This window comes from Ailuropoda melanoleuca, chromosome 13 (assembly GCF_002007445.2).
Source record: "Ailuropoda melanoleuca isolate Jingjing chromosome 13, ASM200744v2, whole genome shotgun sequence".
Lineage (NCBI taxonomy): Eukaryota > Metazoa > Chordata > Mammalia > Carnivora > Ursidae > Ailuropoda > Ailuropoda melanoleuca.
In genome coordinates this window covers 44,099,490-44,123,505 of record NC_048230.1, presented here as the reverse complement: position 1 = coordinate 44,123,505, position 24,016 = coordinate 44,099,490, and the positions used below count along the sequence as shown (strand labels likewise).

General features: G+C 59.1%; 1 protein-coding gene across 6 annotated transcripts in view; it reads left to right on the top strand.

The window, feature by feature from the left end:
• The window catches only part of SLC38A10 (solute carrier family 38 member 10), a 40,868-nt gene extending 16,852 nt beyond the window's left edge, over window positions 1-24,016 (top strand). The window contains exons 9-19 of one of the 6 annotated variants that reach the window (XM_034641328.1): window positions 879-990; window positions 2,044-2,150; window positions 8,833-8,916; window positions 9,385-9,570; window positions 11,833-11,989; window positions 17,567-17,734; window positions 18,022-18,477; window positions 18,714-18,800; window positions 19,107-19,223; window positions 22,075-22,236; window positions 22,460-24,016. In XM_034641328.1, the coding sequence (XP_034497219.1) occupies window positions 879-990; window positions 2,044-2,150; window positions 8,833-8,916; window positions 9,385-9,570; window positions 11,833-11,989; window positions 17,567-17,734; window positions 18,022-18,477; window positions 18,714-18,800; window positions 19,107-19,223; window positions 22,075-22,236; window positions 22,460-23,496 (2,673 nt within the window). In that variant the 3' untranslated portion in view covers window positions 23,497-24,016. Of the gene's footprint in view, window positions 1-878; window positions 991-2,043; window positions 2,151-8,832; window positions 8,917-9,384; window positions 9,571-11,832; window positions 12,005-17,566; window positions 17,735-18,021; window positions 18,478-18,713; window positions 18,801-19,106; window positions 19,224-22,074; window positions 22,237-22,459 lie in introns of all 6 variants that reach the window. The other 5 variants (XM_034641327.1, XM_034641330.1, XM_034641329.1 and 2 more) reach the window with 5 other exon arrangements.

Below are 24,016 nucleotides of genomic sequence, written 5' to 3'. Positions count from 1 at the left end.
TAGAGCTTCCCCCTTCTCCCTCTCCTCTTGGAGTATTGGGTAGATTTCTAGGCAGGAGTTCCTGGGTCAAAAGGTGTAGCCCTAACACCCCCCCTCGCCGGACCCAGTGCCAGCTGTCATCCTAAGGTCAGTCAGAAATTTGGGCTGCAGCCCTTCAGTCCATCATGAGAAAGCCACCTGTGTAAAGGTCGTTGTGGAAATGGGGTGGTTTGAAATTCTAGTTACAGAAGGTTCTGAGGCTCCCCTGGAGTAGGGTTTTCCCAGCCCAGGAATGGGAACCGTGGTCAGCCCTTCCTGTGTGCCCGGCACTGCTCCAGGACTTTGCTCCTGCTACCTGTCTGGAAGATGCTTCTGGTGCATGGGCCTTGGAGGAGTAACTTTGGGTTTGGTTATGCTAGGTCGTATCCTCTTCCCTTCTCCGAAGCACCGGGAAATGAGGACTGACGGCACGTGGGTGTGCGTGGGCGTGTGTCCCCCTGGGGGCGTCTGCTGCACTTGGAAACCATCAGCCTGGCTCTGTGGGGCTGGGGCTGGCTGCTGGTGGCCGCATACCCACGTGGTCCTGTTTTTATCTCTTGTGCATTGCTCTGACGGAAGGTGAAAGGACTTGCTGCTAACATTTTGAAGCAAAGTTGTAAAATTGACATTCCGGGCCTGATGTGAGGAGCAGCCTGTGCCTTCCTGGTGTTTTGCTGGGTTGGGTTACGGCTTCACATTAACACTGCTCAGCCAATCATACCGTGTCTGGCGTCAACCTGCTGGTCTTCCACGCACACCCACCTGGGGCACCGACAGAGCCCTTTAAGGGCATCCTTGCTAGAGAGCGGAGAGGAATCAGTCATTTCAAAACCTTTTTGTTTTTGTTTTCTTTCACCCAGCAAAAAGATGGGACCTTTGCTGCTGGAGGCTACATGCCCCCTCTGCGGTTTAAAGCACTCACCCTCTCAGTCGTGTTTGGAACCATGGTGGGTGGAATCATGATCCCCAACGGTAAGTGGGAGGGCTGCTCCGGGCACTGGTTTCCTGCCGGCTCTGTGCTCTCCTCTGTCTTCCCTCCTTGCGTTGACGTGGAGGGACCCCAGGGCTGTCGCTGCCTGGAGTCTCTGTGTTCAGCCGAGACACCCAGAGTCTCACGTCACCCTCTCTAGTCTCCTAAAAAAAATCTAGAGACTCTCTGCAGGTCTTTCCTTTGGCCCCCCAGGAAAGGTAGGGGACAGTGTAGGCTCCTTGAGCCACAAGCGTGTGGAAACCTGAGCAGGTGACCCCCAGGTTGACCCCCGGGTGGGGACTGACGCGCTGGGGCGCCAGTGAAATCAGTGGTGATAGTTGACTCCTGATTTTGATGGCACATCACCAAGGGAGGGGAAGGGCCTGAGCAAGATTCACATCGTCAGACGCTTACTCGCAGACCCACAGAGCTTACGTCATCAGATACCGAGTGGAGCCTGTGTGGGCTCCCCCCAGCTAACCAGCCAGGTGCCCACACTCCATGCTCCTGGCTTCTGCACATGGCCCGGGACCCGTCCTGCTCTGTCACTCACTGAGCACGGTGGAGAGGGTTGTAGTTTAAGATGAGCCATCTGAGAAGCCCCTGCTGGGTGCCCCGATGCTCTGTGGGGAGCCAGCGCGGCGCTGTAGGCCTCGCTCTGAGCTGGGCCCCGCAGGAGGACGCCGCTCCTCCTCACTGAGGCTCACACGGTCAAGGGAGGGAGCCACGTTGCCTGCATTCCACTGGCCAGGAGACTGAGGTGCAGCAGGGAGTAGGGAGCTTGCTTGAGACTCCTGGCTAGGAACATGTGGCCTCCGGTTCTCCCAGGGCTGCTGATCCCGCACTGCCCTCTGTCTGTGGCATAGACCGGGTATGCTTCAGTGTGCTTGTGGGCACCGAAGGCCGCGCCTCTGCTCCCACTGGCGCTCTGGAGTTGTGCATGCGTAGGCCTAGTGGCGGGGCTGGCTTGCCCGCCTGTGCTTGCTGAAAGCCTTCGTTCGGTTCGTTGCCGGAGCCCCCGGCGCTCACCCCCTCCTGTTGCCTCTTGTTCCCAGTGGAGACGATTCTGGGCCTCACGGGCGCGACGATGGGAAGTCTCATCTGCTTCATCTGCCCGGCTCTGATCTATAAGAAAATCCACAAGAACACCCTCTCCTCCCAGGTGAGCGCTGCTCAGCCCCACCCAGGGCTGCTCTGGGGTCATGTTCTCAGATGAGCCTTCCTTAGTGTGCAAGGTACTTGGGTCCGAAGGTCCGGGAGACGCAAGGCTAGTCCAAGCCGCTACCACTGTAAGGAGGAGGCTCCCAGGGGCCCGGGGCGTGTGCGTGAATGTGTGCGTGAGTGTGCGTGCGCGTGAGTGTGTGCAAGTGTGCGCGTGAGTGTGCACGCGTGTGTGTGCGTGAGTGTGTGTGCGTGTGTGTGTTGCACCAGTTACTTCATCTGAGCGTCGAAGGCTGAACCGCTTTCCCCCAGACATGTGTCTGTATGGTGACTGGATTATCCGTGTGTGTATGTGCTGTGCACTCCGTGCCCCTCCCCCGTTCCCACCCCCCACGGTCTCACTAGAGGACTGTCTGGCGGGGTCACCTCTGCCGTGCTCTGCTGTCACGGAGAAAGGTATGATGATTCCCCGTGTACGTGAGTGTTGGGATGTCTTTGAGAACGTGTCTGTAGGAAGTCTTCTGGAAAAAGAATCTTTGTGTCTGAGAGAATGACCTTGTGTAACCGGGGTGGCTTTCACCCACGGCCCACGCAGAGGTCAGCGTGGTCACTCCGCGGCCGAGCCCGGGCCCCTTCCCCCCAGCAGCCTGCAGGGCCATCGAGTGTCTTTCCGTGTGTTTACTGCATTTCTTTTTCTGTGAACCGTCCGTGCGTTTTGCTCACCTTTATGGACTACTAAGCTTTCTCTTTTTGGGGTGTTTTGGTAACGGTCCCCGGAGTGCCGTAGGGCAAGCATACAGCAAAACACCTCGTTCTCCATGCAGCGTGGTGGCCGCTTGTGGGGTGAGCCCAGCCGCGGAGCCACCATCCGGGGCAGGTTTAGAGCATTCCAGCACCAGAGCTTCCCGGGGCGTCTCCGGTCTTTCCCCTCCAGAGCTTACTGCTCCTCCGTCTTCTAACGCTCAGGAATAATTTTGATTGTCCTTGCGGTTGGTGTAAACGGAGTCTCACAATACGTGTTTGTGTGTGTCTGGCCTCCTTCCTCAAGCGTCACGTCTGAGGTCAGCCGTGGCGCTGTGACGTGGGGCAGCCTGCCCGTTCTCGCTGCTGCGGGACACTGCGCGGTCCCCCCGGAGCACACAGTGGGGCTCGCCGCGCGCCTCGTCTGTGATGTGTGTCTGGCGTGTGGGCCCCTCACCGAGGCAGGGTTTTTGGGTCCTGGGGTTATGTCTGTCCGGCTTTAGGAGATTTTGCCGAACGTTTTCCAGTTCTCTGAAGTGGTCCTCGGCACTGTGTTAGAATTCCCGCCACTTTGGCCCGTGCTGTCCCTCTCACGCACGCTGGCCCTTCCGAGGGCCGTGTGCGGGTGCTTCACGTGCCATTCCCAGATGACGAGTGATGCTGCGCACCTTTTCACGTGCTTACCAGCCATGTGAGCGCCTTCCCTTGTGAAAGTCTTTCACATCTTGCCCCATCTTACCCACTGGCTTGTCCTTTTCTTAATGATTTATGGACGTTTTTAAAAGATTCTAGATCTAAATCTTTTTTCAGAAATACAAATAGCAAATGTTTTCTTTCATCCTTGGCTACCTTTTCGTGTTCTTCATGATACTTTTTCACCAACAGGTGTTCTTCATTTTATTAATTTAATTTTATTTTTTTAAAGGTTTGTTTATTTTAGAGAGAGCGTGCATGCAAGCGTGTGCAGCAGGGAGGGGCAGGGAGGAGGGGGTGAGAACCTCAAGCACACTGCGCTGAGCTCGGAGTCCGACCCGGGGCTTGATCTCCCGACGCTCAGATCATGACCCGAGCTGAAACCAAGAGTCGGACGCCCAACTGACTAAGCCACCAGGCGCCTCAGGTGTCTTCGTTTTAGTGAAGCTTCTCTTTGGGTGCTTTTTATGTGTTGCCCATGACAAGGTCCTGCAGATAGCCTCGCAGGTTATGTTCTAGGTGCTGTTTATTTTATTGTCCACGTTCAGATGCCTGCTCCGTCTGGAATGGATGGGGAGGCGGGGTGATAGCACCCTGGCACTGCGGTGGCACCGCTGTCATCAGTCCCCGTGTACCCGGGGGAGCGCTGGGGACACCTCTGTTGCCGGTCTGTTGGTCTGTCCTTGTCCTCCTGCGGCCCTGCTCCGAGTGCTGTGGCTTGACGGTGAGTCTCCACAGTGAGTGGTAGGCACCCTCGACCTTCATTCTTCTCCCAGAGGGTCTTTCCGTCACTGGCCCTTAGTGTTTGCAGCTGAGTCTGCTCGCCGGCCTCCTCCCGCAGAGCTGCGTTGCATTTTGACAGGGTTGTACCACATCATGCTGAAGGACTGACCCTACCCTTCAAGTCACAGCATTCCCCGGTTTTCTTTACGTCTCCTTTTGCCCTTGGCTTCTTCAGATGTCCAGACTTTGGGGGATTTCCTCGTAATCTCTTGTACCGATTTCTAGCACGATCCCGTTGTGGTTGGAGAACACACACTGAAGAATTTGAATTTCAGTCCTTTGACATTTTTGAGACTTGCTTTGCGGCCCAGCATGTGGTTTGGTCTGATGGATGCTCAGTGGGCTGTGTATGGTTAGATCAGGTTTACTAACTGTGATTGTCAGATTTTATGTGTTCTTGCTGATCGGTTATGGGAAAGATATGACAAGTTCACTGTGATTGTAGGTTTGTTTCTCCTTTCAGCTGTGTCAGTCTTTGCTTTTTACCTTGAAGCTATGTTATTAGGAGCGCACTGTTTTAGGACAGTTATATCTTGTTAAACTGACCCTTTTCCCTGTGAAATGTCTCTTTTTATCTTTGGAAATGCTTCTGTCCTTAATGTTGGCCTTGTCTGACGTAGTGTGACTAACCCAGCTTTGTTTTGGACTTATATTTACACAATACAGGTTTTTCATGTTTTCTTTTATGATCTTTCTATCCCTTCATATTTACGGTGTGTCTCAGATAACAGCATACAGTTGGCTTTTGTTTTGTTTTGTTTTGTTTTTATCAAGTTTGTTAATAGGAGTATTTAAGATTCTTTATAATGAATGTAATTACTGATTTGGGGGGGATTGAAGCTTCTGTCTTACTCTGTTTTTTACTTGTCCCATCTGTTCTTTTTTGTTTGTTTCTTTCTTGCTGACTTCTGGATAAATCAAGCATTCTAAGTATTCATTTTTATTTCTCTGTTAGCTGGAGTTGCACATTCTGTGCTAATGGTTATACAAGGCAGTTTAATATGGATTCTTGGTTTATTAGAGTTGATTATAAGTTGTTTTTACCACTTCTCGCACAAGGCAAGTATGCCATGATATTTTGCCTACATTTACCTTCCTCTGGCCTTTGGTGCTATTGTTTCTGTGTATTTTAATTTTATGTGTAAAACATCGCAAGACATTATTATTGTTTTAAATTGTCAACATTTATTTATATTGATCCTTTGCAGCCTCTTGGTTTTCTGTCACCTGGTCCTCTCTTCTGGTGTGCTTGGTAGTTTGTGGCCATTGGGTTTGAGAAATGGTAGAGGTCTGGATGATGCTGTCTTCTAGGAGACGGAGGATGGGCAGAAGTCCTGCGTTTGGTTAAGGGGAATCTGTCCCTGTTTGCCTCACTCCTAGGGCACAGTCCTTCCAGGGTCTCAGCTAAACACCCTTGCCTTCACATTGCTAAATTCTTTGCTTAGCTTCAGTTGTCTTGGCAGTTGCTCTGTGCACCTCTCTGCATAGCTGGCATGTACCTTAAGGGAGAATTGCACACAGAATGTGGGTGCCCTTCTTTGAGGATGGTGGCTGCCTCAGTTCTGCCTGCTAGAGAGTCCTCACCCTTCACCCTGGCACCTGCCCAAGTGTCATGCAAGCCCCAGGCTGCTGCTTTCTTGCCCGGTGCTTAGCCTGACCTCGTGGGGCCTCCGTGCTTACCTCCATCCTCTGAGGTTTCACCGGCAGTCTGGGTGGCCAAGTTGTCTGCCAGTGTCTTTAATTGGGTGATTTTAGTGAGTTTGGGGAACTCCTGATGGCACGAGGAAATTAACCAGCCCACTGCCACCAGATTGCAAATGTTTTTCCATTTGTCAAGTCCCAGAGTCTTAGTCCCTTGGATTCTTAGGGGAAAAAAGTCATTGTTAGAAAGGCCCTTCCTTTTCAGTATTATTTTTCAAGATTCTTTCCTCAGTTTCAGTGCTTTCGTGACTTCATTTTTTTCGTTTAAATCTTTGCTCATCGGTGTGTTATTTTGGGGTAAGAAACAAAGCAGGCTCCATAGATGGTAGATCCCTGGGGCTCTGTCACTGCTGTGCAGCGTTACCACTCCCACGTACTAAAGCTTGCACGGACTTGGGCCTAGTTTGGGACTTGGCGTTTGTCCACGTGGCTTGCCGCCGTGGCTGTGGTAGCGCCCCCTGCTCTGTGATGCATCACTCTGGAAACTTTTTCTTTTTTTATTTGGATCCAGCTTTTTTTTTTTTTTTTAAGTTTATTGATTTATTTTTAGTGATCCCTATATCCAGGGTGGGACTTGAACTCACGACCCTGAGGTCAAGAGTTGCACGCTTACTGACTGAGCCAGCCAGGTGCTCAGCTCGGGAAACATTTTAATTCTGATCCCCCTTCCTCACTTTTATTAATGACATTTCTGGATATGCTCGCCTGTTCATTTTTCATGTGAATGTTTGAATTAGCCGATTTGACTGTTGACAAAACTAAGTCCCCCTTTTTGTTTTTTTAGTCTCATTGGAATTCTTTGAAGCTCTCGATTAATTAATTAATTAATTTATTTATTTTTAAAGATTTTTATTTATTTATTTGACAGAGATTGAGACAGCCAGTGACAGAGGGAACACAAGCAGGGGGAGTGGGAGAGGAAGAAGCAGGCTCATAGCGGAGGAACCTGATGTGGGGCTCGATCCCAGAACGCCGGGATCACGCCCTGAGCCGAAGGCAGACGCTTAACCGCTGTGTCACCCAGGCGCCCCTCGATTAATTTAGAAAGTGTCATTGTCTTTGTGCTCTGGCGAACCTGCAGTGTATCCTTCGCAGCCCCCTGCCCCCGTGCCGTCGTGGGGTGTGGGGTCCAGCCCGTGTTTCCTAGACTGCCGGACGGCCGCGTCGCTGCCTTTGTGATCCCCGAATCCCCGATCCCAGGAGCTCCTCTTCCACCAGCTTCTCCCCTCGCCCGGTTCCCATGATAACTCTTTACCCTCCCCCCTTATTGCACTCTGACCGCACCTCCTGACCATTTCAGCTCCTCCTTCCAAGTTGTTCGCACTTCTCTGTCCTCATCTGTGTGTCCTGCCCTCTGGCCGCGGTGTCGGCAGTGTGCGGGGCTACTCACCGTCTCCTGACTGCGCCGCGGGAGCTCCTGGTGTTTAACTGTTGAGCCTGGTGTGGCCGTGGCGTCATGTATGCAAGTGAACATGCATATTCACATATCTGCACACCCGTACACGTGAGCACACGTGGAATTGTGTTACAGAAGCACCCATCTGTGCCTTCTTCACTGTGGTTTTTAAATCCAGAAAGCACGCGGAATCGCATTAACCATTTGTGAAGGTGGTGAAGTTTCTCTCTCTGACTTAGTGCCCTGGTGACTTGTATATCACAAGTCAGTTCTGGAATGTGCCATACTGTTCGTATGTGTTGCTGTGCTTTATTTCCAAACATGTAGCTTTAGTGTTTTGAGGAAAATGAGTCTTGCAAGGGACAAACTTGGCCAGGTGGCTGGAGTTTGGTGCACACAGACCTTGTTTCTGGACGGCATCTGCTTGGCTCCTTTCTCTTTTCTGCTCCGGGAGCTCTGGCTGTTGCTCCTGTGGAAGGCGTGGACCCAGCGTCAGGCCCGGGGTCCGCGTTCCCCGGCTCACCCAAGGGCTCGTTGAACACAGGCCTAGAGAAGGGCTGGACCGGGGTGCGTGGGTGATGGGCGTGTCGGGACTGGGCTGCGGAAGGTCTCGGGGGGTGCCCTGAGAGGCATCTTTGTAGGAGCAGCAAGCACTGTGGACACACAATGTGCCCTTAGTGAATCGAAAAGGAACTTTCTCTGCCATCATAAGTTCATTTTTTATCTTGAGAATCAGAGAAGTTGGAGGGTCTCTCCAGTCTGGACCTGGGTGGAGGTGTGGGGAATTGAGACGCCCTGCAGGGGGAGTACGAGCTGCCCGAGGGCCCCTCCCCGCCCAGGAGAGAGCAGGGGGCTGCCGCGGCCACAGGCCGGCGCTGTGCTCCTGGAAGGCTGTAAGTAAGGGAATACGTAACAGTGAGACTCAGGGACAAGTGAGCCACCCATGGGTCACCGTCTGACCTCCACCAGAGCACGGCACCCAAGGCCTTCCGGCTGGGATCCATGGGCTGGGGCAGGGTACACAACGACCTGGAGATCAGGATCGGGGTGCGTGGCTGCAAGGCAGCCGGAGCCCCTTCCTCCAGGTGTTTCTTCAAGAGGTGCAGAATTTGAAACCATGTGTTGTTCAGACAGGCTGACCGGTAAGTAGTGAAATGAACGCTTCATCCCCTCATAGGTGCTTTTTTGTTTTCGAGTCGGGGACCTCAACAGATCTGGGGGCTACAGGTCATGACTTGAGGGGTGCTCTGGGACACTGTGGCACGTGTGGCCCCCAGGCCAAGCCCCGGGTTTTGCCAAGCTTGGGCTAAGCCCTCAGAATGTGCTGTGTTTCTCCTCCTGGGGCCCTGCTGGGGGACTGTGGAGTCAGAAGGTTGGCACACTGGACACACTCACCGCCCTTATCCTGTTGGACTCATGTGACCCGGAAGGGACTGGGCTTGGGACTTCGAAGGTAAGGCTGAGCTCCAGGTACAGCCGACCCCCTGCCCCTGTCCTGAGGCCACGGCACCCCTGCACCCCAGGCTGGCTCCACTGGGGCTCCCCATCGTCTGTCCGCTGCGGGCCCAGATGGCAGAGAACTTGGCTCCTTCCTCCAGGAGCAGTATCCCTTATTTGGGACTTTTGAGAACCCGTGATCGTTCCTTTTGGCACACGTTCCACAGCCAGTCTCCCAAACTTCAGTGGCAGAGCGGGGGCCCTGGGAGCTCTGGCCTCTTGTGAGATCCTGGGGCCTCATAGAACTCAGGTCTGTGCCAGTGGTCAGCATGTAGTTGTCACAGTGCCTCGGGGGACTTGGACGGCACCTGTGCTCTTTCCCAGTGTCCGGCCCACCTGGAGCGCCTGCACTGCTCTGTGGCCGTGTCCCTGCTCCCACCCTGGCTCTGGCTGACTCTCACCTCCATCCCGTGCCTGCTGGCAGATGGCAGTCTGGTCACTGAGTCAGTCATCACCCCGTGGATCAAGACTTGCTTGGTGTTTGGTGTGGCCCCACTGTGTCCTCGCTGATACCTGCGTGGCATTCGTCTCACAGCTGCGCTCAATCCGGAGTGGCTCAGGCTTCCCTGCCTGGGGGTTCGTGGGCCTGTGGTGTTTCTTCAGAGGAAAGGTGAGGGTGGCGAGCTGGGAGGAGTGACCCGTTACAGAGGCTCTGGCCTGCCCTGCAGGCTGCTCACGCTCTGGACCATGGTCAGCTGGCGAGTGCCCTGCAGAGCCCAGGGCTGGCTGGTGGGCCCGGGGTGTCGGGAGACGAGTGGTGTCTCAGCAGAGGGGGCGTGGGGACTGCCGCCTGGTGGGGGACCGGGGATGGGGCTGAAGGACGCAGTCCGGAAGAGGGGACACGGGGTGTCCGGGCAGGTGGCAAGGGCAGGTGTGTGCGTGGGGCCCTGTAGAGCTGGTTCCTTTTCTGGAACTTCCTGGCTCCATGCAGGCCCTTCTTTATAAATCAACCTTACGTTAACGTGGACTCGGTCTTCAGGGAGCTCGCTGTCTCTCAGTGTTGACGGAGTTAATGTTTTTTATTCTGCGTGTGATGTTTTTGTTTTTAGCCCAGAAAGCCGAGGGTTAAAATAAATCATTCCGAGTCATGGGTGAGATGTTGCCATTCCAGTCTCCCGTGGGAATGCTCAGCGATGTGCCACAAAAATAGCCCACCGTACAGTGACTGACCAAATGGCTTCTGCTTTGTGTCCCCAGCGTTCCGGGGGTGGCCCCATGCGGGCGCCGGGCTCGGGCCGTTCTGGAGCAGTCTCTTCGCAGAGTGGCCGGCCCTGCTGGCAGAGCGGTTCGTTCTTCTCTTTGAGCCCTAGGGGCTCCTGCCCACTGCTGGCCACTGTCCTGCCGGTGCGGTGGGGTCCAGGTTAGGAGAGGGACCTCTGTTGTTGCTTCTCGGCAAGGTTGTTTCTGCTGTTGTCTGGGGAGGTACAAATACAAAATGCAAGGGATTTAAAGTGTCCTTCTGTTTAAACTTTTAAAAGTGACCTTGGTCACTTCTGGACACCGTCACTGCCCCATGAATCTTACTTTCCTGGGAAGAAGATGGTCTCCGCTGAAGCTGAGCATATTCACGCTTTTAGGAAAATGACCTGGGGGGGGGCGTGACCCTAAGCTGCGTATTGTGGAGTGGAGTCTGCGGGTGCTCTGGCTTCCCAGATCTCGGCGCGTACCTTGCGTAGCCTTGTTGCACCTGGCCATGACAGGCGGGTTTGGCAGGGGGTCAGCCCAGGGCCTCTGGGAGTCCACAAACCTCCCTGACCCATGGCTGACCTTGGGAGCATGGCCTGCCCTTGGCCTCTGAGCCCCGACGCAGGAGTGTTTGTGGAGTGCCGCGCAGAAATGACCAGTCCTGGAGGCTTCCTCGGGGCGGTCTCGCCCGCCTTTGTGAGCAGAGGCCCTTCCTCTGAGGAGCGCCCCTTCTCCAGCTGTGTTGGACCCAGGAATGGCTCACTGGTTTTTTTGAACTGGTACATTTGAAAGTCAAATGACGCTGAGAGAAACGTTTGAATCCTGTCTCCGAGACTGCAGAGAGGTGAGCGGCCGGGTCTCCCTGGCTCTTGGGGCAGGTTGCCTTGCGGGCCCCTCCTGCAGACTTGGCAGGACCAGGAGTCCCTGCTCCCCGGGGAGAGCCTGGTGAGCCAGGCGCACGCAGGGCAGAAACAGCTGCATCGTTCAGAGCGCTCATCCGGCGTGTGCGCGTCTTAAAATCGGCGCTGCAGGGGAGACGGCGCTCCGTCAGGCAGGGCTGCTCGTACTGAATTGCTCATCGGCCTCGCTCCTTCCCCGGAGGATGGGGTCGGGGATGAGGACCCTCCACCGTCAGCAGTGCGTCCAGCACGGCTCAGTGGGCAGCCCCGATGAGCACCCAGTGTTGAAGGCGGGCGCCGAGCCACCTCCTCCATGGCTTCCTCCCCATCTGTGCCAGTGGCTCGGGGCGCGTCCCCCTCCGTGGCTGACGTGGCAGGCAGGCTGATCGCACGCTGGGCGCTCTGCACAGCTTGGGTGAGGCGTGGGATGCCAGAGTGCCCCCTCAGGGACAGGCAGGTGCCTGGAGATTTTGGGCACCCGACCTCTGCAGCCACAGGTGCAGACGGCTCTGGCCCTGCGCCCCAGGAGACCTGGTCGGTGGGCTGGGGGTCTGCACTCTGCAGGCTGTCCTCACGTCGCCCCCAGCCCGCCCCTTCCTCCACGGCCAGCCCGGCTCTAGCAGGTTTGTCTGACGAGTCAGTCACATTCACCAGTTAAGGACCACCGTCTCCTAGCAGCCAACGTGAGCGGCGGGCAGGCTAGCGGGCCATGCCTGAGAGCGCTGTGCTCCCCAGCCCCTCCTACTGTGTGCTGACCCCTTTCGTCCTTGGGTCTCTGTCTTGTGCAGGCGGTGCTCTGGGTTGGCCTGGGCATCCTGGTAGTCAGCACACACACTACCCTGTCCGTGAGCGAGGAGGCCCCTGTGGACTCGGCCAAGGAAGCCCTGGCTGGCCGGCTCGAAGAGGCCGAGGGCGTCAGGAAGGCAGAGGCAGCTCGGCTCCCAGGTACGCAATCTCCAGGTACGCACATGGCCCCCCCGGCCCCGTAGCCTTCTTGGGGCGTCCCCGCGGCCTCACCTCAGGGTCGTGGTGCGCAGGTGGCACTTCCAGGCTGTCTCACCCGCCCCGGTCCTGTTTGGGTGGTAGAGTAGGGCAGGGGCCTCCAGGGGCCGGGTACGGCCGCCTGCCTGCGGGGCGTAGCAGCACGGAGAGCTCAGTGCTTGCCGATGTTCTTCGGTGCACCGACAGGATCGCAGGGGCGTGGCTGTTGTCACGTGTGCTTGCTCTGATTTGGGGATGAGGGTTCGAGCCGGTCAGTGATGCCCCGTGGCTTTGTTCGATGTCTCCCCTTACTGTTGGCCCACCAGGCCGTGGGAGGGGATGACCCACGCAGCCTTCTCCAGCTACAGGCCTGCCTTGGAAGGCTCTGTGACCCCACCCGTGGCCACGCCTGTCTGGGTGCGGAGTGGTTTCTGAGTCTGACTTTCTGGGCTACAAAAGGGACTCCATCGTGTCCAGAGTTGGTTCAGGGACAAGAGTTTTCTTGGAGCTTCTGGCCATCCCAGGCATAGATGGAGGGGTGCAGGGAGCGCCTCCTCTGTGCCAGTCCCTCATCCCCCAGCAGCTCTGAGTGGCATCAGGCTTGGGTACTAGGGTGGGGGGTGTGCTTCATGGCTGGGGGTTCTGCTCGGATGATGGTGGGGTTTCAGGCATTCACACTAATAATGTGTCCATGCGTTCTGACTCTCCTCCCCTGCAAATAGATCCCCCACTTGGACCGAGATTTGCCAGGCTGCCTACCTGGCATGCCCTTCACGGGGAGGCCCCTCAAGGGGATCAGTGCTGTTTGCCTGTGGGTTGCAGGTGCCTTTTGACGGCGATGGCCAAGGGGTGTCTGCCCCAGGTAGGAGCCCCGGTCTTCCCACCTACCATGATCAACAAAAGAAAAGGTCCCAAAAGGCCTGCAAGAGGGTTGAACATGCCCTGGGTCCTTGCCGGGCCAGCCTGCTGGTGGTGGAAGGTGCGTGGCCCTTAGATTATTGCTGTCTCTGTCTCTGGGCTTGGAAAGCCCCTGGCTGGCGTCCGTGCCCCCCACAAACCCCCGTGGGAGCACAGTCTCTCCAGGGGCTTGGAGGAACAGGCCATGCTCTCTCCTGCCTTCTTGGGGTGATGAGGGCTGGCAGAAAGAGTCCCCTTTCGAGGGCCCTGGGGAATGGCGGGGTTCACCAGAGCAGCAGATCAGAGTGGTCAGAAGCCGCCTGAGTGTCTCATGCTGAGTTGCACGGATTCGGCAGTTTGGATGGAGAAGGTCCGCTTCAGGAGGGAAGCGGGTAGTCTGCTGCGCCGCTGTCGGCCCTTCTGGGTCCCTCACCACCGGGCGTCTCGGCATCTTGGGGATGGCCGTGGCCGAACTGGACGCGGGCACCGGTGAGCCCGTCTCAGCCGGCTGTGGATCTTCCGGCATCTGTCGGCACCGGGCTGCCTGTTGCTGTGGCGCTGCCCGGCCGCGTTCCGCGGCCTGTGCCGGCAGCTGCATCCTGTGGCCGAGGCCGGCCGCGGGCTCACCTGGAGCCCACCGAGGCCACATCTGGTTTCCATTGCTTCCACGAGCCTGTAACAAAACACATGGCCCTCCTCAGAACCACATGCCGTTCGTTTCTAGCGCGTTCTCTGTGTTTCTCGCCCCTGGCCTCCCCCATGATTGCTGGGTTACCTCGCTGAAGCAGAGCTGGGACCGTGGCGGCCTGCGCCGTGTGCACGCGCTGTCAGGCTTCTGCCCGTCGGCCTGGAGTGGGCTCTGATTGGTCTCTTTGATGTTGCGGAGGCCAGAACGGTGCCGGCTTTCCTCACAGCCCCGCGCTGGCCCCGGGACAGATGATGGCAGTCCTGCCCTACTGGGGACCCGTGGGTCTGGGACCCGTGGCCTGGCACTCTTGGAGAGTGGAGCCCGGGCCACGCACTGGTGTGGTGAGCCCCAAGTGTGGAGGAAAGAGGTTGCTGGGCCCTGCGAGGCAATTATCTGTTAAAAAGGCTAATTAGGCTATTTATCTCCTTTCTGATAGCGCCCCAGAGGGTCTGGCAGGTCAGGTCGAATTCTGTAACATGTCTGGCTCCCTCCTCTGAATAAGGTGCGTCCCCTGTCCTCCTTCCCCTCCCAGCGTCCCCACCCTGTGTCATGGTGTCGGAGCACCCCTGGTGCACGCCCTCCCCTGCCACCACCCCGCGGGGTTTCTACTCTGTGGGGAGAAACACCAAGGGCCGGAATGGGCGTTCTGGGTATCAGGCCGGGCAGCAGGCTAAAGGCTGGGGGGGCAGCATAGCTGCTGTGGACGCAAGTGGCAGAGGGTGACCACAGGCCCGCGCGGGAGCTCGCAACAGGGTCCCCCCCCTCCCCGTAATCTCTCTCCCGAGGACTCCGCCCCTACATGAGGGCGGGAACGCGTCCATGCTCAGATGTGAGGGACACGTGGCTCCGCGTGTGTCCATTCTCTCCCCTCAGCTGGGGCAGCTTGGTCCCACCGCAGCCCCCCTGATCTCTGGCGAGAGGGGCTTTCGTTGGCCACCGTGCTGTGGCACCTGCCCCCACTGCCCGCGTGTCACTCGTGCCCTCTGGGGTGACTCCGCCAGTCCAGCCGCACTGCATTTTGAGGGGCCCCTGGGGCAGGGAGGGCACTGCCTCCCATGGGGAGCCCTGAGTGACCTGGACCTGCCCTCGGAGGCCCTCGGGGAGTGGCTCAGCCACCTCCATCTGCTGCCCGTGGGTAGACCTGCTGCTCGAGGGGACAGTGAGGAGTGAGGCTTGGGCCACTGTGGCCCCGTGGCCGGGATGCTCGGGTCTGAGGAGCCATGGCGACTCCTGCACACTTAGAAAGATGAGAGAATGCAGAGGCCAAGACTGCTTCTGCCAGCCACGCCAAGAAGAGTGGGCTTCGGATATCCGCGCCCCAGCCCGCTCTCACTGCTGTCTCGAGGGCAGGCGTTTCTGAGCAGCGCCGGGAACTGGTCGCCAGAAAGTCACCTGTAAACATGGGGCCTGGCTCTCTGCTCTTCTTGCCTTACGAGTGCATGGCCCTGGGGTCCCGCGTGTCTCCTTAATCGGGGTCCCTCCCGGTTGGCAGGGACTCCATCTGTGGGCTCAGGTGTGATTGGAGTGGCCCTTTATTTTGGTGCTTGCTGTCTGAGGTGATTGCCTTCCGTCTTAACTGACCCCCCGGGTCCCCGGAGAGAGGCTGGTCGAGGCCGGCCACCAGCAGCAGGCTCCCCAACCCAGGCGCTCGAGTGCAGACTTCCTTGGTGCCCTGGGCAGGGCTGCTGTCGAGGTTGTGCCCCCCATGCTGTAGCCCCAATTCCGTCTTAAGAGCCCAGAGTGCGGTTTCCACGCTCCTGAGCTGGCATTACAGACTTGATACCCACGCTGGACCCTGGAAAGGAACGCCTGGTGGGGAACCATCCGCCGGCCTGTCTCGGGGGCCCCCCGCCTGCAGCATCTTGCGGTGCAGGTCCTCTGAGAGCCAGGCTGTCCCGGGCAGCGCGGGGTCTACTGCTGTCGTACAATGAGGCACATAGGATTGTCCTGGGTCTGTCCTGGGTCATCAGTGGTTGCTGGGTCCTGGAGACGACCCTGAGGGCGAGCGAGGAGGCCGCTGACTGCTGGGGGTCCGAGGTGCCCGCCGCTCACAGGGCCGTGTGCTGTCTACGCGACCCCAGCCCCCGGCAAGCGTGGGCAGCTCTTCAGTCACTCGTTCCGGGGGTTTGTGTTTGGTTCGCTGTGCCAGGGGGCGTCGCTGGCTGACTATCCGCTACGGAGAGCCCGGCTCCACCTTAGGGCGCACAGGTCCTTGCTGTGGTCAGTGATGCTGGAGGCCGGGCCCAGTGGCTCCAGGGGCAGAAGCCCCAAGGCGCCTTGGTCTTGCCATGCAGCTGGGTGTTCCCACAGGCGGTTGAGAGACGCGCCCCCACGGCGGTGTCTGAGGGCCCTGGTGGAAGACTCTGTCCTGCCGCCCACGTGGGGCTCCCCCCCCAGCCCAGCCCGCCAGGCTGCACCTGCTCTCACAGCGGACTTGCCTTGGTCCCTGGCGAGACAGGACCATGCACAGGCGACTTGGTCCTGTGATAGCTCGGCTATTGTTTTCTTGTGTTTTTCCTTCCCCTTCCAGCTCTTTTTCTTTTCTTTTTTTTAAGATTTATTCATCAGAGTGAGAGAGCACAAGCAGGGGGAGGGGCAGAGGGAGAGGGAGAAGGAGAAGCAGGGTCCTCGCTGAGCAGGGAGCCCAACATGGGGTTCGATCCCAGGACCCTAAGATCATGACCCGAGCAGAAGGCAGACGCTTCACCCACTGAGCCACCCAGGCGTCCCTTCCGGCCTTTTTTCTTCAGTTTGTGATCCATTAGACAGACACCTTGATTTATGGTGATTTCTGTTTGAGCACAGGGCCTCTGGGAAGGGGTTAATTGTGTGATGGAGGCCAGGACGTTCACATGCGTGCTGTTATCAGCCAATTGGTTCAACTGTAGAGTCCAGAGTCTGCTTCCTGCTGGCTCATCCCCACCACCTGGCAGGGCCCCGTCCCTGCCCTGGTCTGGGGAGGGCGCTGTCCATAGCTGCCATCTGGCACCCATATGAGTGAGGGCACCGCCCTGGGCTCACAGGTCCCGTCAACCTGGGTAGTTTCCTCTCCTTCAGGACCGGCAGGGCCCTGTCCAAACAGGACCGCTGCGACGCCCCCAGCCTCCTTGCCTCGGGCTAGCAGCACTGCTGCCCATGGAGGACATTAGTCTCCCCTTCTTTGGGAAGCTTGTGTCCTGCGATGGGGAACAGAGGGTGCTTCCAGCCTCTGGGGTAAAATGACGGTTTTTTAAAGTTTCTTTTCCCAGGATGTTTGGTTTTTGCCACATTTGCCAACTTTTTAATGGTGACCGTTTCCTAACAGGCTGCGTTTTGGGCCTGGTCTCCGGCCCCACGGTTGCTGTGCAGCCGAGCAGTCGCACAGGACGGGTGTGTGGGGACAGGGGTGGTGCTTGGGGGTGGGGGAGGCGCCGCTTTGCAGGCTGTGCCTGTGGCTCTCGTCTTCCTCGCTGCTCATTCCCAGCGTCTGCAGTAAAACGCCCACAGCATCACACATCGGTTTTCCCAGCGGCATTCTCCTCACGCACCTCGCAGCCCCCGCCCCCAGGCCTGCAGCAGGGGGTCGAGTTGTGGCAGGGCGGTTGTCCTGGAGAAGGGGGACCTTAGGCAGATGCCGTCCCCAGGCTGCCACCTGCCCCCCCCCCCGTCCTGCAGCAAACCGCGGGTTCGTGCTGCCATCTGGTGGTGACGGCCAGTACTCCGTGGCGCCTGTCTCTTCTGCACCCAGTTAGGTGTAAATTGCATTTTGACATATTTTTGTTATGAATACACATGAAAAATGACAGTTTTCTGTGCTACTTAGCTGCTAATGATTGAACAGGAAAAAATAACTGCTTAGGCTCTGCCATTCGACTAGGAAATGTGATTACAATCTAGGGAAAACCGCCCAGTCCCCGTGCTGACGGGCGGTGTAGCCATGTGGAAACACTGCTCAATTAGCTGTGCCGTGCTTGCAGGCCAGAATCCAATTGTGGACGTGGCCGAGGACGGCCGAGATAAGCCGAAGCTGCCAGACGAGAAAGATGAGATGGAGCAGGCCCAGATTAAGGGCCCCGTGAACGTGCCCCAGAGGGAAGGCGCCAAGGAGAAGCAGGACGAGGCGCAGTTGGACCGCCCCGGCCAAGGTGGGGGGTGCGCGGCGGGGGGGGTGGGGGGCCTGCGTACATTCTGGTCCTTTCTGCCTCCTTCCTGCCGTGACTCAGATGCACGCTCTCCCCCTGGCCCCCACCAGCTGGCTTGCAGCTGCCCCTATCTTCTGCATGGATACTCAGGCAGAAGTCTGATCTGTGAGAGGTGGCGCTTGCCAGCGTGTGTCGCAGTGTCAGGCCCTGGGACTCAGTTCGCTGTCACTCCTGGGAAGGGGGCCAGGCCACCCTCTCCTGCCTGCTCCCTGACATGTGTCCCCTTCTAGGTGTCGCAGTACCTATGGGCGAGGCCCACCGCCACGAGCCCCCTGTCCCTCATGACAAGGTGGTGGTGGATGAAGGTCAAGACCAAGAAGAACCGGACGGGAATGAACATCCGTCCAAGCACGTGGACGAAAGGGTTCCGGGGGGCAAGGCTCAGATGGCACCACCTCTGTCAGATTCAGAAAGAGAGAGGCCCAGACAGGACCACGTCTTGGAGGTCGCAGGTGGTCTCCCTGAAGATCCCCAGAAGGTTCCAGAAGACAATGGTCAGCCAGTCATCGAGCCTGTGGAGGAGGACCAGGGGCCAGGCGACAGGGGTCCGCAGCCAGGGCCCCAGGCGGTGCCACCCGAGGGGCAGAACGCCCCGGCAGCTGGTGCAGGGGAGAGAGCAGGCGGAGTCCCGCTGCCGGGCCGGGCCGCAGGGGCCGCGGGCAAGCTGGCGGAGAAGAGTGAGCCCGGTGGGTGTCAGCTGTGCTTGTCTTGGCAAACTCCTCTCCCTGAGACGACCCTCCGGTGGGGGGACCGGGAGAAGCCGGGAGGGGCAGCGGGAATTGAATAGCCCTCCTTCTGCCCCCACTCCCACATGGCTCCCAAGATCAGCACGTGAGTGCGTGAGAGCTGCGGCCCCTTCCGCAGCTGCTGGGGAAGCCGGGAGTCTGCCGACGTGACAGCTCCCGTGGTATCTGTCACACAGTTGTTTGCCGGACCACTAAGCGTCAGGTGCCACGCTGTTCCTGTGCGTCTGGGCCCTCACGGGAGACGCGCGGGGAGCGCTTGACAGGTACCGCGTGGTTAAGTGCTGTCTCGGCGCTGGTTAGGACTGTTCTCGCATGTTAATTGGTGAAGGTAGTTAACGCTGGCTCGCTGCCACGAGCCCATGAGATTGTTAAATATGTTTTTATTACTTCCCTGGTAATCATCAGGTTGGATGTAAACTGCCGACAGAGGGAGGGGCGACGAGGAGGGTGGTTTTAGGAAGCCTCTCCCCCCCTCCCGCCCCTCCCTTCCCGCCTTCAGCCCCCACCTCCCCCCACCCGCCGCTTCCTTCTGAGTTCTTTGCAGACCTCTTGACTGTCCATGTGTGCAGGTGGGAAGGCTCCCCTCCCGGTGAAGCCAGCCCCCGGGGCCGGGCCGCAGGCAGAGCCGCAAGAGCAGAGGAACGTGGAGGGCCAGGGCGGAGGCCCTGCTGGCAGCAAGCTGGAGGGTAAGGCCTTTGCTTTCTTGCTGCATCCTCCCCGGGGCCCAGAGCGATGACAGGGAAAGAGCCGCAGGTGCCTGTCCTCCCCAGGGGGACGTTCGAGGGTCCCCCAGCCTCCGTACTTCCTAGCTTCCGACTGAAGAGAGACCTGAAGTAACCCCCCTCGCCCACCAGCAGCTTTCTTTGGGCACCCCCCCCACCCCGGGCACAGTTTTGTCTCTCTTAAAAAAACATCCGTCGCCCTGTCACGTGGTTTTCCGTTAGCCTTCGTGGCGCTCTCGGAGCAGCCGTGTCAGCGTTCCTAACTGAGTGGTGTTTGGCACCGCCAGGGCAGGGGCGCTCGTGCCTCCGGACGCTGCTTATTTTCAGGAGGTGCCTTCGCGGCCCAGGTGGGAGGGCAGGTGGCTGTTACTGCCTGCCTCACCTCAGCCCCCGAGTGTCCCCCCATAGCTTGGGGACGCTTGTGCCCATCTGCGGTGAAGACTCAGCTCCTGTCCCAAAACAAAAGCTTGTCACACCTTTTGTCTCCAGGAGTTAATCCTCCTTCAGACCTTCGTGCCTGTTTTGGGGTGACCCCCCCCAACCGTGTGGCCCCGCCGTGTTGGGCGGTGGCTCTGTAGTGTGGGTGGTGACACTTCCCGGTGGAGATCTGTTCTCATTTCATTGGTGACCAGGTGACCTCTGCACACCTGCCCCCCAGTTAGAACCCTCCCATCCCCCACCTGCCTCCTGGCATCGCCGAGTTTGTCTGCAGAGCAGCCCCGTGAGCTGTGTGAGGGCGCTTCTCCTTGAGCCCCCCGGATCTCAGGGGAGCAGCTCTGGGGGCCGTTGCCAGACACACATGGCCCGTGGCACCCCCCAGCTGCCCCCCAGGAGGTCCTGCGGGGACAGCCCGCCCGGAGCACTGGGCTTGGGGCTGCGTGGAGAACCTGTGGGCAGCAGAGGCCTGAGCCAGGAGGCCCTGGAGGTGTTCTGGAGTTCGGGGGCTGCTCTGGGGGCTTCATGTGTGGTGTCTCCTGTCTGGTTTGTCTCCCTGTGTTCACTGATTCCAGTGCTTATACTCTGTTACTTAAACCTGTTTGATTCTTTCAATTTTTTTTCTTTCTGAAAAGACAATTTTCACGGTTTCCTACTCTGCCTTTCTTCCGTACGCCTCTCAATGGGATGAGCAGCCGAAATCAAAAAGATAGTAGCAGGTACGGATCCAGAAGAATGCACTCCCGTAGAAGGCCTGCTCGGGTCCGAGATGCCAGGGCAGAGAAGGCGCAGGCCTGCCGTCTGCACGGCCCCGCCTGGGGCCACCCACGTAGCCTGCCCCCAGGCTTGGCTCCAGCCCCTCAGCAGGGCTGCCCCGATGCCCTGACTCCTTTCCACAACGCCCTGGTCCTGGAGGACAGTGGGTGCTGTCTGTACGCGCTGCCTGCTTCAGGCCTCCCCCCGAGGACCGGAGCCTGCGTGGAACTTCTGCCACGAGTGTGGCCCGATATTCATGTGTTCCGCACGTGTATTAACATCCATCTGTGGCCCTGGCGGGCCGGGCTCTGCCCCTGGGCACGGCTTGTCACCACTCTGGTCCACGTCTGCCCTGTGTCGCTTCTGGCCGGACATGATGTGGCACCACTTCCCCTCCTCCGTCCCGGGCTGGGGCCCACTCCTCCAGCACTTGACCCAGGGACGGGCAGTTTTGGCAGTTGACTGTTACGTGGCCATGAGCCATGGGTACCCAGGGTGACAGGGAGGCTCATGGCCGAGGTGGCTGGTCTAGAGCCCTGGGGGGACGGCATGGCGCGCTTCCCTCATACGGAGCCCCAATCCAGCCCACAGGATGTGGCCTTTCTCAGGCAGGTGTCTTCGTGACCTTAGGGTGTCTGGATGAGGGCTGGGTGGGGAGCGGGGGCTGCTGCACGGGGGCCCGTCCTCTGCGTGCCTCATCCTTCCTTCCATCCGGCACAGTATATTCCTCACGGGCCTCTGGGGTGGGGTGGGGTGGGGTGGGGGGAGGCCAACCCTGTGGTACCGTGGCAGGTCACAAGTCACCGTTGGGGTGGATGGGCCAGCACGTCTGTGTGTGCCCAGCATCTGGGGCCTCGTCAGGATGTGTGCTGTTACCACTCCCAGAACGCCCTGACTGCTCACGTCCTCTTTCACAGTCTCCTGTTTAAAGACATATGGTTGTAGCAGGCATATAAGCCAGGGCTGCTCGCGGGAGGCAGCTGACCTGGTGCCGAAGCATTCGTAGCGAAAGGCGAGCTCCCCTGTGCTCCCCCAGGCGGCTGCTGCTGGCTCCGGGCGCTCAGACTCGGGGCCTCTTTCGGGCCCACGTTCTGGGTTGGGGGTGTGGAAAGGGTGGGGCGGGTCCTCTGACACACACCTGCTGTGCTGCCCCCGCCCCCCGTGCCAGCCTGCAGTCTGTCTCCCGGGCGGCGGTCAGGAGCAGTGTCAGGACCCCTTGTGTGTCAGCAGCGGCCTTCGCTTCACCAAGGCCCCAGTTCTGGTCTCTGCTGGAAAGGAAGACAGTTCTGTTCGTTTCTTAAATTCTCACTTTGGAGGAAACTTCCTCAGAGCGCTGGGCTTCTGTTTCTGGAGCAGTTTGTAGCGTAGCCCACCCGGCCCAGGACACCGCCATCATGGCCACGGCAGCTCAGACCTCCTGTGTGGCTTCTCAGCGTTTATTCCCGGGCAGCAGTCTGAGCAGCTGGGCCCCTGCTGGGGGCCCACGTGAGCCCATGCGAGCGAAGGGTGTCCCGGGGAGGGTCCCGCAGGCGACCTGGGCTGTCGCCATGCGTCACACCGCCCTTGGCCCGGCACGGCGCCTGTGCGGACGGGGCAGGCTCCGACTGTGCTGTCCCCACGCCAGAAGCCGGCCGGGCGGAGATGCTGGACCACGCCGTCCTGCTGCAGGTGATCAAGGAACAGCAGGTGCAGCAGAAGCGGCTGCTGGACCAGCAGGAGAAGCTGCTTGCGGTGATCGAGGAGCAGCACAAGGAGATCCACCAGCAGAGGCAGGACGGCGAGGAGGGCAAGTCGGGGCCGGGTCGGGGCAGGGCGTTGTGACAAGGCGTGACCGCCCACGGTGTCTCCTGGTGACCGTGTGTGGCTGGATCCGTGGCTCCGGGGCCTAGAGTCCCGCTAGGCAAAGTTCTGATTCGTGTTTAATTGCTGGCGAGTTCAGCTTTCTAGTTCCTGTGCTGGTGGCGTGTGCTCATTTCTGCAGTTACACTGGTGACTTTCTTCTCTTGCAGCTGAAGTGCAGCCCGAGCCTGGGGTGGCCGCGCCCCGAGGTAAGGGGCAGGAGGCTCACGACGGGGGCGCAGCGGAGCATCGCCCCCAGCAGCCTTTGGGACCTGCACTCGGAGCTCCCGGGCGTCCCCCCGCTCTGCCCCAGGGACATGGCCAGCGGTCCGCGGAGGAGCCCGAGGGGGCTGCAGGCAGAGCTCCAGCCGGTCCTCCTGGCGCCGCCGACACGGAGCCCCGGGCAGCCCAGGCTGAGCCGAGGGAAGGCCGGCAGGGTGCTGCGCCCGAGGCCGCCGGTGCTGGCCTGCCGGAGCGGGTGCCCGTGCCAGGCCCCGCCCAGGTGCCCAGGAGCCCCGAGAAGCTCGTCGCTGGCGAATTCCCCGAGCAGGGTCAGGACACTTTTGTCAGAGGCTCCCATGAAAGGAAGAAATCCAGAAAAGAGGTGGCCACCGGTGCCAATGTTCAGGAGGCAGATGTGCCAGGGGCGAGAGAGATTGGGGATCCTCCCGTGAGGTCCCAGCCAGTGAGCCAAGACGGGGGCCCTGTAGGCCTGTCCAGCAGGTCGGGAGGGGCAGCTCCTGGGGCCCAGGCTGAGATTCATCAGCTGCAACACCGGGCCGCTTCTCCTGGGCAGCAGGGCGGTCACCTGGAGGCCAGAAAGGAGGCCGTCGGTGGGGACCATGTGCCTGCTCTGGGGGAGGACGCTGCCGTCCAAGAACCAGAACGGAGGCGGGACCCTGATCTGGGGCCCAAACCAGCTCTCCCTGGGGCTCAGAAGCCAGACCATGCCAAACCCAACCGAGACCTTAAAGTCCAGGCCGGTTCTGACCTCAGGAGGAGACGGCGGGATGTGGCTCCTGGGGCAGGGGGGGACCTGGCCCCAAGGGACAGGGTCATCATCAGCTTTAACCCTCTCCCAGATGTGCAGGTCAATGACCTCCGCAGCGCACTAGAGACCCAGCTCCACCAGGCCGCGGGGGGCGCTTTACGGGTGGTCCACGGTCGCCAGGTGAAGCAGCTGGCTGGGGCCCCAGAGGAACCCTGAGCAGCCACTAGCAACCGCCGTCCTCCCGGTCAGCGGGTCTCACAGCCACGCCGGGGCCACGTGGGCACGGAGTTAGAGGTCACCCTGTGGCTGGGGGCCTGAAAGGCCTCTCGCCACGGCCTCACCGTCCAGACAGCCTGTGCCTTCTCCAACCCGCATCTTAAACTTGTCTGAGTGACTGAGCTCACCAGAACTCAGACGATGCAGCGTCCAGTTGGACCTCGGGAGCGGCTGGCCAGGGAGCGCGGCCCCGACGCGGACGCGGGCCGCTGTGAGAGCCCACCGTGCACCAGACTCCCGCTCGCTCTAAACGGTCGTTGTGAATGTGATGCGGAGAACCGTAATGAACTGCCTCCACGCGGCGGCTTGGTGGACGCGCTTTCGTGTCTGCGGGGCATGGGGCCAGGGCTGCGGGCGTCCCGGGGGTCGGAAGGCTGCCCAAGTGTGCACCCGCCTCTTCCCTTGTCACGCTCCCTCTGCTTTCCAAACTATAAAGTTGTTTTACGAGTCAGAAACGTCA